General features: G+C 42.0%; 1 protein-coding gene across 9 annotated transcripts in view; it reads left to right on the top strand.

The window, feature by feature from the left end:
* The window catches only part of DST (dystonin), a gene marked incomplete at both ends in the record, with an annotated part of 523,923 nt that overhangs the window by 251,745 nt on the left and 257,414 nt on the right, over positions 1 to 14,764 (top strand). For 6 of the 9 annotated variants that reach the window (XM_080699914.1, XM_080699918.1, XM_080699917.1 and 3 more), the window contains one exon: positions 13,604 to 13,693. In XM_080699914.1, the coding sequence (XP_080556040.1) occupies positions 13,604 to 13,693 (90 nt within the window). Of the gene's footprint in view, positions 1 to 13,603; positions 13,694 to 14,256; positions 14,356 to 14,764 lie in introns of all 9 variants that reach the window. The other 3 variants (XM_080699912.1, XM_080699907.1, XM_080699911.1) reach the window with 1 other exon arrangement.

The following is a 14,764-nucleotide window of genomic DNA, read 5'->3' as shown; positions in this document are numbered from 1 at the left end:
CTCGGGTGATTCTTTGATTTTTTTTTTTTAAGATTGTAGCTATTTTTTTTTAAACAACTATATGGTAAAAGGTCAGTGTTTTAAATGGTTCCAGAAGGAGAGGAAATATTTATTTGGGCATGATACCACAGTTCTGGTGCCGGAATACTGAACCACTGGGATGTTAGGAAGAAAATGCTGAAAAAGCAGGAGTTAGGATTACTCAACACTTCTTCTAATAAGTAGTCAACAAGCTCCCCGAACCTCCACTCTAAATGCAAACATAGCAATATAAGTAGATATTACAGTCTGTTTAACAATGGTAATTTACAACTATGGCATCATACTCCTGACCTTTGTCACCAACATTTTAAACAGATTCTGTTTAAAACTTGAGGGCCTCAAGTTGCCGAGGCTGGCCATGAACCTGGGATCCTCCTGTCTCCGTTTCCCAAGTACTGGGATTACCAGCGTGCGCCACCGTGCCTGGCCTAATCTGGATTCTTTAATTTAGCATCGCTCTGTAGCAGGTCAGCCATGGACAGCCGTAGTTCATTTGACACAGGAGGAGATGCTAGGTCAGAAGTGTTCATGGCTGTCACCACACTGCAAAGCAAGTGATGGTCTAACTTGTCCTGTGCCTGTCTTCCTTTCCTCAACTCTTCTGTTCTCACTCAGCAGCTGTTCAGGTTCTTCAGGCTGCTTTTGATTCTGGAATCCTACCCTGCCCTGCAGTGTTTCACCCACGAGTTATTCCATCTAAGTGCTACCCATGGTTGAGGTTTCTTTGAAAATCATGATGGGGAGGGGGCAAAGAGGACAGGTGGTCTAATAAAGAGGCTGTGCGTTAAGAAGCAAATAAGACACAGGTTGCTCGGTCCCAGGAACTGTCTTTTTCTCATTAAAGATGAACTGAATTCCTTTACTTGAATGTATCATCAATTCCTATATGAAAGTCACTAAGTGGAGATTTATTGAAAAAAAAAACCCTCACATATTTAAAACTAGTTGTGAATTTTTATCATAAATCTTCCTCCTTCTATTCTTTTTTGTGCTACTAGGGCATTCTACTTTTGAGCTACATTCCTGGCTCCTAGCTTATTTTTTATTTTGAAGCAGGGTCTCACTAAGTTGCTGAGGGCCTCGCTAAGTTGCTGAGGCTGGCCATCAACCTGTAATCCTCCCATCTCAACCTCCCAAGTACTGGGATTACCAGTATGTACCACCATGCCTGGCCTAATCTGAATTCCTTAAAAAGATATTTACATGATTTTTGTTGAAAGATATTCACAATTTTTTTTTTTTTTTGTGGTACTGGGGTTCCTGGAAGCCCTTCTACCTCCGGGCTACACTCCCACACCTATTTTTACATTTTTATTTGGACACAGGGTCTCCTAAGCCAGAGCGCGGCTGGCTTTGAACCTGCGTGATCCTCTTGTCTCTGCCTCCCAAGTGTGGGGATTACAAGCGTGAGCCACCACGCCTGGCTTTTTTTTTTTTTTTTTTTTTTGTTTTTAAACAGGGTCTCTTAAGCCAGCGTGGCTGGCTTCGAACCTGCGCGATCCTCCTGTCTCCGCCTCCCAAGCGCGGGGATTACAAGCGTGCGCCACCACGCCCGGCTTGATAGTCACGATTTTTTTCAAAACTTTTCCAGTAAAAATTTTTCAGTGAATTTGGAAAAAAAAAAAAAAAAAACCACACACAAACCAGAATCTGTTTAAAATGTTGATGACAAAGGACAGGACCATTACCTTTACTAAACAGACTGCAATATCTAGCTATATTGCTATGTTTTCATTTAGAGTGGTGGTTTGGGGAGCTAGGTGATTACTTGTTACAAGTGTTAAGTAATTATGACCCCTGCTTTCCCAGAGTTTTCTTCCTAACATCCCAGTGGGCATCCCAATTGGAAAGACTGGGATGTGGTGAGCATAAAAGTGACAGTAATGCTTCCTTCTTCTTTCCTACAGCTCTTACTAAAAACAGTTCTTGCTAAAGTAGCACTTTCCATGATTTTTTGACATGGTGTGTGTGTGTGTGTGTGTGTGTGTGTGTGTGTGTGTGTGTTACTGGGGATGGAATCCAGGGGCATTCTACCTCTGAGTTACACCCCTATCCCTATTTTATTCTTTTAAAACAAAGGGTCTCATTAAATTGCAGGGGCTGACTGCAAACCTGCAATCCTCCTGTCTTAGCCTCTCAAGTACTGGGATTATAAGCATGCATCATCATGCTCTGCTACCATAAGTGGTTTAAAGAAAGATTCATAAAAAAAGGCATGGGCTTATTAAGAGGATGTTTGAAAAACTTTTGAAAGGTGGGACCCATAGCCTCCTGCCAAATGTGGCTAAGGTTTACTCTCAGAGACAGAAAACTGGACAGAAACATCCCTTAGTCTTACCTGAAATACCTCCCAATTTCTTTTTAAGGTAATACAATAATATATGCTAGCTTCTGTTTCCTCGATGGAATGGATACTGCACGTGCTTCTATACACTAGTGTTTATTTGACATTTATAGTGTGGAGGTTGTCTAGAATACACTTCTCATAAAAATTAACTTCAAAGAACAGTGGGAAGAGACCAAAGAGGGTAATACTGGCATGCAGTATCTATTGGTTTCTGACATGTTTTTCCCTTTCAGTTACATTATAATTGCTCAACACCAGGAGCTGTACAGCCGTGTAAGAGACCAAGGATCTGCACGCTGAGGGGAACTCTTGTGCAAATAGCTGTTGTCTGTTTTCTTCTGTATAAAAGGAAAGAGCTACAGGGGAAGGTAGAAACCCAAACTCGATCCCAGGCAAACTAAACTTCAAACTGTTGCAGAAAAGAGGCATATTCTGAATTTAAAAGAAGGAGAAGAACCGGGCGTGGTGGCGCACGCTTGTAATCCCCGCACTTGGGAGGCAGAGACAGGAGGATCGCACGGGTTCGAAGCCAGCCTCAGCTATTTAGTGAGGCTCTCAGCAACTTAGTGAGACCCTGTTTCTAAATAAAATATAAAATAGTTCCGGGAGTATACCTGGAGGTAGAAAGCCTCTGGGTTCCACCCCCAGTACCACCATAAAAACAAATAAATAACAAATAAATAAATATATGAAAAAAAAGAATAAAATTTGGGCAGGGGGTGTAGCTTGGAGGTCAAATGCTTCTGGGTTCCAGACCCAGACCCCCCCCCAAAAAAAAATAATAATAATAAAATAAAAAAGGGCTGGGGGGTGCAGCTCAGAGGTAGAATGGCCCAGGATCAATCCCCAGGACCAAAAATAAACAAATAAATAAAACAATAAAGGAGAAAAGAGAAGCTAGGCCAGGTGGTACATGCACCTAATCCCAGTCCTTGGAGGCTGAGGCAGGAGGATCACAGGTTCATGTGGCAGAACGTGGTAACTTAGTGAGACCCTGTTTCAAAATAAGAAAAATAAGACTGGGAGCTCAGAGGTAGAATGCGCCTGGCTTCAGTACCCATTATCACCACTAAAACCTTTTAAAAAGGTTTTTGAAATTACAGCGATACAGCCAGGCGTGGTGGAGCACACACTTGTAATCCCCGCGCTCGGGAGGCCGAGACAGGAGGATCGCGCTGGTTTGAAGCCAGCCATGTGCGCTGGCTTAGGAGACCCTGTTTCCAAAAATTAAAAAAAAGTAAAAATAGGTCTGGAGTGTAGCCCGGAGGTAGAAGGGCTTCCAGGAACCCCAGCACCACCAAAATAAATAAATAAATAAATAAAATAAAAAAGGAAAAAATTACAGCAATACTGTTTAGAAGGGAATATAACTATGACTTGGTGAAACCAGACTAAAATGACCTCAGATTTTAAAATGTTGATTGATAATATAAAATGCTTGTATTCTTCTGGTGAGGAAGTAGAAAAGTCCTTTGGTTTTTGTTCTGTTCAAATGATTATAAATTGTCAACCGGAAAGCTTAAAAGAGAAACCTATTTTGTCAAGGAGCTTATTAAGTTCACTATGAAGTAAATGGCTGTTTCACTGCCTCCTGCCAACATTGGCCTGTTTAAAACTCGACTGTTAGCCGGGCGTGGTGGCGCATGCTTGTAATCCCAGCATTCGGGAGGCTGAGACCTGGAGGATCGCAGTTTGTGGACGGCCTCAGCTACTTAGTGAGGCCCTCTACAACTCAGTGAGACCCGGTTTCAAAATAAAGAATAAAAAATAGGGCAGGGGATGTAGCTCTGAGGTCAAATGCCCCCGGGTTCCATCCCCAGACCCGCACAAAAACAAATAAACAAACAACCTCAACTGTTTTATTCATTAATACCTTAAAATGTATGGCAGATATCTTTATCTTATAACTAAAGAAACAGTAGAAGAGTTGAATTGTGTATGGCTCTGTGCTCACCTTTTTATCCCTACAAGTACAGAGCCAGTGTAGCGACTGTAGACCCAGTTACTGGGGAAGCCAAGGCAGGGGAATTGGCAGTTTGAGGCTGATCTGAGCAGTTTAGGGAGAGTCTGTCTCAAAATGAAAAATCCCAAAGGGCTGGGAGTAGTTAGCTCAGTGTCAGAGCACCCCTGAATTTAGTCCCCAATTTAAAATAATTTAGGTGAAATCTGAGTTGTGTTTTTATTTTTTCACAATCCTTGAAGAAACAGTACTGAAATTTGTAATGAACAGAACTGTCAGATAAGGGGACTTTCTAAGAGATACTTCCTAAGCATTTCTGTGGATTTTAAAAGCACCGATTTACTTATCAATAATTGGCATGGTAATATATGGGTGCCTTTTCTTTTAAACATTTTGAAGCAGGACTCCTAAGGAGCTATCTCAGGAGGATTTTAGTTGTCTGTTGTTTATGACTGTATTTGTGTGAACTAAAAAAAGGGAATCAAAAGCCTTTCAACGCAGTTTTCACCGAAACAGACGATGCCCTCTCTCTTTGCTGGGTTAGTAAGTACAAGGCAGTAAAGCAATCTCCTTTGGGACAGGCCCTCTTTTATTATTTATCTTCCTTTCTAAACATAGATGGTTGTTTTCCAGAATACTGTATCCCTTAGATGTAGAGCTTTTTTAAGAGAGGACTGTGAATCTTTTATGTGGCTGATATTTTGTTTGGTGCAGTTGTTCTAGGACGTGCACATCTTATCCAGGGTTCATTGACTGAGTGTTTTCTGCTTTTTCCTGAGGGACCATGCTCTGTTACTAGGTACAAACTGGGCCTTTGGCTTTACCTGTGACTTGGGTTTGCTCAAGATAAGAGCTTACAGGAAACTTATACAATGATCAGAAATAGTGTAGGGGAAGAAGAGTTGGAATAGATCCCTGTAACAAAATTAACAAGGGAAGACAACTGTATTAACAAGTATGTTTTACGTGAACTTGTGAGGCACCCGGGGGAATGAATAGTTCTCAGAGAGGTAGCTTTGAATTCCAGCTGTAAGATACAGTAAATTTTTCGAGATGTGACAAAGGAGAAAGGTCTAGAGTTCCTGGGCCGGCAGCATGGGAGATGCAAATAAAAGGCAGGTAGTAAAGCTTGTGTGTGTAGACGCCTCCGACTCCACCTCCATAGGGTTCGAGATGGTCCATAGCGGTTAACCCTTGACCTCGGTGGTAGAAGGGGAGGAAACCTTTTGTCTTTGTGAATGTGTGAGGGAGGGCAGAGAGTTTTCCTGCATCTGCTGCTGCTTAATGGTTTTCAGTTCAACAATTCTAAACACTTTGGGGTACCATATTCTGATCTTCCACTACAGTATCTCCTCATTTTGTTTAAACGCTTTCAGTGGTTTTTTTCCTTTCTTATTTATTTATTTATTTATTTATTTGGTGGTACTGGGGTTCCTGGAAGCCCTTCTACCTCCGGACTACACTCCTAGACCTATTTTATACTTTTTATTTGGAAACAGGGTCTCTTATGCCAGTGCGGCTGGCTTCAAACCTGCACGATCCTCCTGTCTCCGCCTCCCAAGCGCGGGGATTACAAACGTGTGCCACCATGCCTGGCTTCTTATTTATTTATTTATTTTTAACTGGAGATTGAATCCTCAGCTCTTTAAAAAAGTTTTAATTAAAATATAGGGTCTTGCTAAGTTCCCAAGGTTCTTGCTAACGTGCTGTGGCTGGCCTTGAACCTACGATCCTATCGTCTCAGAACTGGGACTATAGGTATGAGCCACCACCTGGCTCAGAGGTCCTTTTCACCGAGGAAAAGCCCAAGCTTCTCGGCCTGGCAGGTAAGCTGCTGTGAGTTGCATCCGCCTCTCCTGCCACCTCCATGTACCTGAAGGCTGCCTTCCCTCCACCCTGAATATTCCCCTCTTGTTTGTTGGGAGGGGTTCTTGGAGTCCAGGCTGGGGTAAAGCTCCTCGTAGCTCTCTGAGCATGCTCCCAGGTGATTCCCTTGATGCTGAAATTCCCTCAGACTGTAGGCTTCAAAAGGCGGCACGTCCTTATTTTTTAATCTCTCTGTCCTTAGAAGGTAAAGGGTACCCTGGCATATAACGGGTGCTTAATAAATATTTGGTGACCTGAATTGAACTGCAGCCATACGCTAGCCACATGTTTAAATACGAAAAGCAAAATTCTTACGGGATTTGTCTAATTTAACATGAGCCATTGCCAAGGCAGTCTTTAGAAAAAGGCGATTTTAAACGTGAAATAAGCAGCTTTATGATCTTCCTCTTCTCTCCAAAGCTGAATTTGATTTAGCCCGGGCAAAAGCAAACCATTAAGAGTCTAACAAAATGAAATTTTTGGAGTAGTAGGTTTCTTAAGTAGTTTTATTAATTCATCGATTTAGAGAATACAGCTCTGCCTTATTATACTACATTCATTCTCCAAAATAAATTTGAAATATTGCCTATGTCATCAGCTGTACCTTCTTTTGAAATTTCCCTGCATGGAATGTTTTCTTGTCTATTTTTTCCTCCTTCTGGCTCTTCTCTAACTACAAGATTAGCACCCCCTAGCGGCAGACTGTGGATTTGAGGCAGTACACACATTTCAGAAAGCAACTGAAATTTGGGGGAGAATGGTGTGAAATACAGAAAGTGGTGCTTCGCTCAGGTTATGTAATTCAAGTTATATAATCCAATCCCGAGGTCTCTCCTGATGCTCTGACTTCTCTTATCACTTCCTCTTCCCTATTTATTCAGACAGTTCCTTGTCCCACAGGGAAAGAAATGTTTTATTGAAAATGGGAAAAAGAAGGTCAAAACTATTGGCAGTTAGTGAAGTCATGCGTATGACTCAGGCTTAGGACAAAATAAGATAGTCCAGCCTTTTCCCTGCAGGCTTAACTATTTCATTTCCCTTCTTTTCTTTGCCTTAAGTTGCCCACTTCAACAGATAATTTCTTCAGAGCACAAGTCCCTCCTCTCCGTGCCCGGTTCATCCACTACCAAGCTCTTCCTAATAATAATGATTTAAAATTATTATTATTATAATGTTGGCGCGGCACTGGGGATGGAACCCAGGGGTATTCTACCTCCGAGCTACACCCCCAGCCCTATTTTGAAACAGGGTCTCACCGAGTTGCAGAGGGCCTCACTAAGTAGCTGAGGCTGTCCGCAAACCACAATTGATTGTCGTGTCTCAGCCTCCTGAATGCTGGGATTACAAGTGTGCGCCACCACGCAAGGCCGATTTAAAATTTTTAATAGCATTTTATTTTATCTGACTTGTTTGTGGTGAGGAAAATGAGCCATTTATAAAGTATTATGAAGAACTGCTTATAAAGTATTTAGCATAGGGTCAGATCCCTAGTAATTCGTCATAAGCTGGGCATGGTGGCGCACGCTTGTAATTTCAGCATTTGAGAGGCTGAGACAGGATGATCATGGTTTGAGGATAGCCTCGGCTACTTAGTGAGGCCCTTTGCAACTCAGTAAGACCGTGTTTCAAAATAAAGAATAAAAAATAGGGCTGGGGGTGTAGCTTGGAGGTAGAATGCCCCTGGGTTACATCCCTAGTACTGAAAAAAAATGGTCATATTTGTATTTTTAAACAATTGTGGAATATGCTTTTCATAGAATAAAAATTGAAAAAAATATATATGTATAGTTTTGGGGGGGGTGGTACTGGGGTTCCTGGAAGCCCTTCTACCTCTGGGCTACACTCTCAGACCTATTTTTTATATATTTTTTTATTTGGAAATAGGGTCTCTTATGCCAGCAAGGCTGGCTCTGAACCAGCGTGATCCTCCTGTCTCCGCCTCCCAAGTGCAGGGATTACAAGCGTGCGCCATGCCTGGCTCCCAGACACACACACACACACACACACACACACACACACACACACACACACTTTTTTGAAACAGGGTCTCTTAATCTGGCTTTGAGGCTGGCTTCAAACCTGCGTGATCCTCCTGTCTCCGCCTCCCAAGTGCAGGGATTACAAGCATGCACCACCATGCCCAGCGAAAATAATATTTTACGTATATTTGTTTTGCTGTGCTGGGAAGGGAACCTGGGGCTTCACAATGCTAGTCAAGTGCTCTACCACTGAGGTACTCCACCATCCCTGATATTGTATATCTATACAGCGTTTCTCATGTGCAGTATTTCAGTGAACCTTCAGAATAACCACTCCAGACTAGAAAAGCAGGCCATATTGCACAGTAGCCAGGGTCTCAGAATTTTTTTTAAAGCATCATAAAAACTAGTCCACTGCCGGGTGTGGTGGCACACGCTTGTAATCCCAGCACTTGGGAGGCTGAGACAGGAGGATCGCTCAGGTTCGAAGCCAGCCTCAGCTACTTAGTGAGGCTCTCAGCAGCTTAGTGAGACCCTTTTTCCAAATAAAATATAAAGTAGGTCTGGGAGTGTAGCCCAGACATTTTTTTTCCCCCCGGTGGTGCTGGGGTTCCTGGAAGCCCTTCTACCACCGGGCTACATTCCCAGACCTATTTTTTATATTTTTATTTGGAAACAGGGTCTCTTAAGCCAGCACGGCTGGCTTTGAACCTGCGCGATCCTCCTGGTTTCCGCCTCCCAAGCACGGGAATTACAAGCCCGCGCCACCACGCCCAGCCTAGACCCATTTTTTGTGAACACACACACACACACACACACACACAAACACACACACACACACCAAAAAACAAAAAACAAATAAACAAAAAACTAGTCCATTCCTGTTTTTTTTTTTCTTCTAAAATTCTTAAGAAATGAAGCTACTGGGCTTTTACACACTTGACTAGTCACTAATTTAAAAAATGGTAATTTTTATTTTCAGATCGCAGGATCTTTGTTCACAGAACTGGGGACTTTTTATTCTGGGACTTTTATGTGGTAGATGGAAAGACCAAGGTGTGGTGTAGGAGCCTGAGGCAGTTGGTCAAGCTCCTTGGCCAGGGTTAGAATCAGTGGAAGCCTCCTAATCCTTTCTCCCCCTTATAATAACTTTTTTTCTTCCTGGTACTGAGGATGGAACCCAGGGGCATTTTACCTCTGAGTTCACCCCCAACCCTATTTTTTTATTCTTTATTTTGAAACAGGGTCTCACTGAGTTAGTTGCAAAGGGCCTCACTGAGTAGTTGAGGCTGTCCAGGAACCATGATCCTTCTGCCTCAGCCTCCCAAATGCTGGGATTAGAAGTGTGTGCTACTATGCCGGCCTCTTATAACAACTTTTCTCTTTACCTAATTTGGTTTTGGTTTTATATGGCATGGTAGTAGCACTCTCCTTTCCTGAATTTGCCTAATTCCAGGTTTTTTTTTTTTTTTTTTTTTTTTTGGCGCGCATCTGGGGATGGAACCCAGGGGCATTTGATCTCTGAGCTACAGCCCTGCCCTATTTTTTATTTTGAAACGGTGTCACTAAGTTGCGGAGAGCCTCGCTAAGTAGCTGAGGCTGTCTGCGAACCTCAATCCTCCCGTCTCAGCCTCCCAAATGCGGGGATTACAAGTGTGAACCTGGCTTATTTTTTTTTTTTTTTTAAATTGTGGTATAACTATAATGGTGAAAAATAACACCTGGTAATTTTTTTTTTTATTTTTTTTTTGAGATAGAGGCTTTAGTTGAACCTGGCAAGGCAAGTCGTGAAATTGCTTTCTTATGAAGTAAGTGTCAGAATCACACCCCATCCTTCACTGTCCCAGGGTGAGAGAGACACAGGAAGTGGGCTGTGGGTGAAAGTCTGGCAGGGCTGTGGCCTGCGGACACTGAGTGCTGTTCTGGGAGGCCTCGCCCTGGCCACATGCTTGTTTCCACTGTCCTTGTGTGCTGAGGATGTCAGACCTACACAATGAAGTCATTTATTTGGAGATTAGGCAGCTGGCTGAGGATCAGTAGCTGCATATTATTTATATAAATATGATCTCTTAGTGATTCTGCTCAGGCTCTCAGAGAGTCTGGCTGCTGATCATGCTGGGAATCCGTTGAGAAGGACATGGATGTAGGTGCAGTAATATGTGTAGACTCAACAAGTTTTAGGCTTTCTGCCTTGTGTCTAAGTGGTTCTTAGCCTTAGACATTCAAGCTCATGTCTTGGCATTGGGTTGAGTGAATTCTTTTTGTGTGTGTGGTACTGGGGATGGAACCCAAGGGCATCCTACCCCCCAAGCTATACCCACAGCCCTATTTTTTTATTCTTTATTTTGAAACAGGGTCTCACTGAGTTACAGAGGCCTCACTAAGTAGCCGAGGCTGTCCCTGAACCTGTGATCCTCCTTTCTCGGCCTCTGGAATGCTGGGATTACAAGTGTGCACCCCCAAGCCCAGTTGGGTTGGGTGAATTCTTACAGTGCTCTCATTTGCAAGTGAAAAATCCTACTTCTAAGGTTCATTTTCCTAAGGATTTAGGTGCCTTGTTATGTGTCCTGCCTATGGTAGTTGGGCTCCTGAAAAAGTTTTGGAAATGGGATCATCTCCAACATATAACTGAAGATCGAGGGAACTGTCATTTAATGGTATCCCACATATTCTACTGTAGTGGCCAATCTCCCTGTAACATTATTTGGATTATTTACAGATTTTCTGAGTAAGGATTGCCTAAAATGTGCTACATACTTTTTAAAGAAATAAAGCATTTTAAAACTTTCTTTTACTGTGGTATATATATCTTGTGACACCACAGATTTATCTAATATTTCTTGGGAGCTAAGAAAAGGAAATCAAATTATATGTTAGTTTGTAAAGATGGAGACGAGGTTAAAAGTTACTGATTTGCCTTCAGTTTTGCTGGTGATTTCCTGGGTACTATTTTTGTGTGTGTTTGTGTGTGTTACTGGGGGTGGAACCCAGGGGCTTTTCTACCTCCAGGCTATACTCTCAGACCTATTTTTTATATTTTATTTGGAAACAGGGTCTCATTAAATTGCTGAGAGCGTCACTAAGTAGCTGAGGCTGGCTTCGAACCTGTGTGGTCCTCCTGTCTCAACCTCCCAAGTGTGGGGATTACAAGCGTGCGCCACCACGCCTGGCTTCCAGGTACTATTGATATTAGCAGTTACTTAGTGGTGAAGCTACTGAACCTTAGTTTAACACTTACTTATATTACCGATGTGTGGGTAATGACACCAGATAAACATTTGACTATTCGAAGGTTCTGTGATTTGGGCAAAAATTCTCAAAACACTGGGTACAGGAGCTGGTGAATTTGATATGAACCTCCTAAGGAAATTATGTTAAGCAATCAAATATATTTTCTGATACTAACTAAAGATATTGCAGGACTGGGGATATCATTCATAGTAGAGTACTTGCCTAGCAGGTATGAGGCCATGGGTTCAGTCCCAGGACCACACACACACACACACACACACACACACACACACACACACACAAACACGCAAAAAAAAAAAAAAACCACATTAAATTATATATACTCAACTAAGATAATAAAGTTTAATGGCATTTAAACTATTTTTTTTTAAAGAAAGACCATTAAAGGCATGCTTCCAGTTTATATCAGGTTTTTTGCATTTTGTTGTATAGTCAGATGGTTATTATTATTTTTTTTTGGCTTTTTTTTTTGGTACTGGGGATGGAACCTGGGGGCATTCTACCCCCGAGCTACACCCCCAGCCCTGTATATTATTCTTTATTTTGAAACAGGGTCTCACTAAGTTGTGGAGGGCTTCACTAAGTAGCTGAGGCTGGCTACGAACTGCGATCCTCCTGTCTCAGCTTCCTGAATGCTGGGATTACAAGTGTGTGCCACCATGCCCGGCTTAGTCAGATGGTTTTGATCATAATCTTTTTATTTCTCTGTTCTGTATGTTCACTTGACATTTTGGAAGTACAAAGACATTTGGTTCCTATGTAGAAAGTTTCAGTTTTTACTCCAAAGACTGGTCAGCAAAGGGTTTGTGCCTGGGGCCAAGTAGTTGGGATTCTGCTTCCTGCCTCTTTTCTAGACTACTTTGGTTTCTTTTTGGAAGCATAACAAAATAACACAGCCCTGAATTGCTAAAGGTGAGAAAAGAGAATCATGCCAGCCACTGTGGAACAGCCATCTTCATAGCTGGTGGTTTGAGCTCTGAAATCATAGGATTCAATCAGGTCTATGGGATGAGGCGGAAACTGTTATAGGTGGAGAGCTGATTCTGTGCCTGTGTTACCTAGTTTGAAAACTCCCTACCATGAGACTTATGCTACGCAGAGGAGCATTTGGACAGGGGCCTTTCAACCTAACACATATGGATCTTTTAAAAGTTTATCTATTAAAATAATTATAGGCTCACAGGAAGTTGTAACAATCATACACAGAGTCTCATGCGTTCCTCACCCAGCTTACACTACGAATCTTTAAGATATAGAGTGTATGTTTCTATATCCTAGATCTTCTTGTAGGTGAGAGTAGGAAGATCAGCGGGCAGGGTGGGGTGGTGGCAAGAATGCACCTACTCGTTAAAGTAGCTTTAGCTGCTGTATCAGGAATCAAGAATAAAGTCAGGGTGTTGCCTGTATTTAAAAAATTGTAGCCAGGCGTGGTGGCGCACACCTGTAATCCCAGCATTCGGGAGGATGAGACGGGAGGATTGCGGTTCACAGATAGCCTTGGCTACTACTTAGTGAGGCCCTTTGTAACTCAGTGAGACCCTGTTTCCAAATAAAGAATAAAAAATAGGGCTGGGGGTGTAGCTCAGAGGTAGAATGCCCCGGGTTTCATCTCCAGTACTACAAAAAAAAGAAAGAAAAAGAAAAAAAATTGTAACTCCATGTAGTTGTCTAGGCTTATATTTATTCTAGTATATTAAAATGTAGTAAATTCTAATTGTTAGCCGGCTGTGGTGGCGCACGCTTGTAATACCCGTGCTTGGGAGGCTGAGACAGGAGGATCACACAGGTTCGAAGCCAGCCCCAGCTACTTAGTGAGGCTCTCAGCAACTTAGCGAGACCCTGTTTCCAAATAAAATATAAAAAAGGTCTAGGAGTATAGCCCGGAGGTAGAAAGCCTCTGGGTTCCACTCCTAGTACCACCAAAAATAAATAAATAAATAAAATAAAGAAATAAATTCTAATTGTCCTATGAATTGTTAATCTGAAACTCACTTTTTTGTCTTTAAGTTTAAGTTTTAAGTAATAAAAGTAAAATGGAAAATAAGTGCATGACACATGCCATATGAGGAATGTCATCTCCTTATCCCCTGTCTTGTTTAAGAATGTTACGGATGATTCTTGTTTCTAGGACCAAAAGCTTTGCTTTTCTCTGTGCAGGTTCGAAAGCATGTGAATGACCTCTATGAAGACTTAAGGGACGGACACAATTTGATCTCTCTTTTAGAAGTTCTTTCGGGAGATACCTTGGTAAGTTTTAAGTTTCTTAATTTCTTTTTAAGAACATGCAGTCTTCTTCACATATGACCAATGTTTTTTTTTTTTTTTTTAACACATTAGACCTTTCAGATTTTTGCAACATTCATCCTTTGAGCTGTGAATTGTGCCAAAAGGGGGGGAAAAAAAGTTAAGGTTAGATGCTAAGCATTCTCAATTCTCAGGCTTCAAATGATGTGAATTTGAGGGATTTTTCAGCACTTTGATTATTTCGCTTATATAATCAGTTCTATACTTAAAGTATTACTTTTTGTTCTTGTTTTTTTCTTTTTTCCAAACCTTTGGGTTCTTTTGCTTAGCAAAACTCGGATGTGTAATATAGTCGCACATTAAAAGACTCACACATAACACCAGTCGACATTGCTTTTTGAAGAAAGGTCTAACCCAGCCCGCAGGTGTCATTTCCTTTTTGTGAACATGACTTCCCCTTCCTGGCTACCCGTGCTCCCTCATTATGTTCTGTTCATGCTCTTCTTTTCATTTCTGGTCTGTCTTGTGTCTTTGCTGTCCTATCTTCTGTCTGTTATATTCATTAGCCAAGGGAGCGAGATTTTTTGAAGACCTTACGATTGGTGAGTGCCCCAGAAGCATGCGAGTATGAACGGCATGAGGAGGTGGAGGATGAGGATAAGGGGGTAGGTGTCGGCCCCCATAACTCGACTAACCTAGCGGGTCCAGTGTGGTGAGCGCTAACCTGGCGGAGAAGTAACTCACTCTTGGGTTGGGCTTCTCTGGAGAAAGTATAGAAAGGACCAAAACTCCCGGCAAGGGGATACGTGTGGACCAAAAAACTGGACATAGGCGATATTTTCTCTTTTATCTTCTTAGAGATAAAATGACCGAATTATTTATACATTACTGTGCACTGCATGGTAATCACATATCTTTGCTTATGTTACAAAATGACATCTGAGCTGGAGAATTTTGTACATATGTATAAATATGGAAACCTTGCAAATGTATAGTAATCTTTATGCAAATTACCCCACGTCTAGAACTGGTATGTCAAACATGACAACGACTTACTGCTGTTTTTGAAGGGAC

Source organism: Muscardinus avellanarius (assembly GCF_963383645.1).
Source record: "Muscardinus avellanarius genome assembly, chromosome: 8".
NCBI lineage: Eukaryota > Metazoa > Chordata > Mammalia > Rodentia > Gliridae > Muscardinus > Muscardinus avellanarius.
The sequence above is the reverse complement of the archived record's forward strand: the minus strand, read 5'-3'. Positions and strand labels throughout refer to the sequence as shown.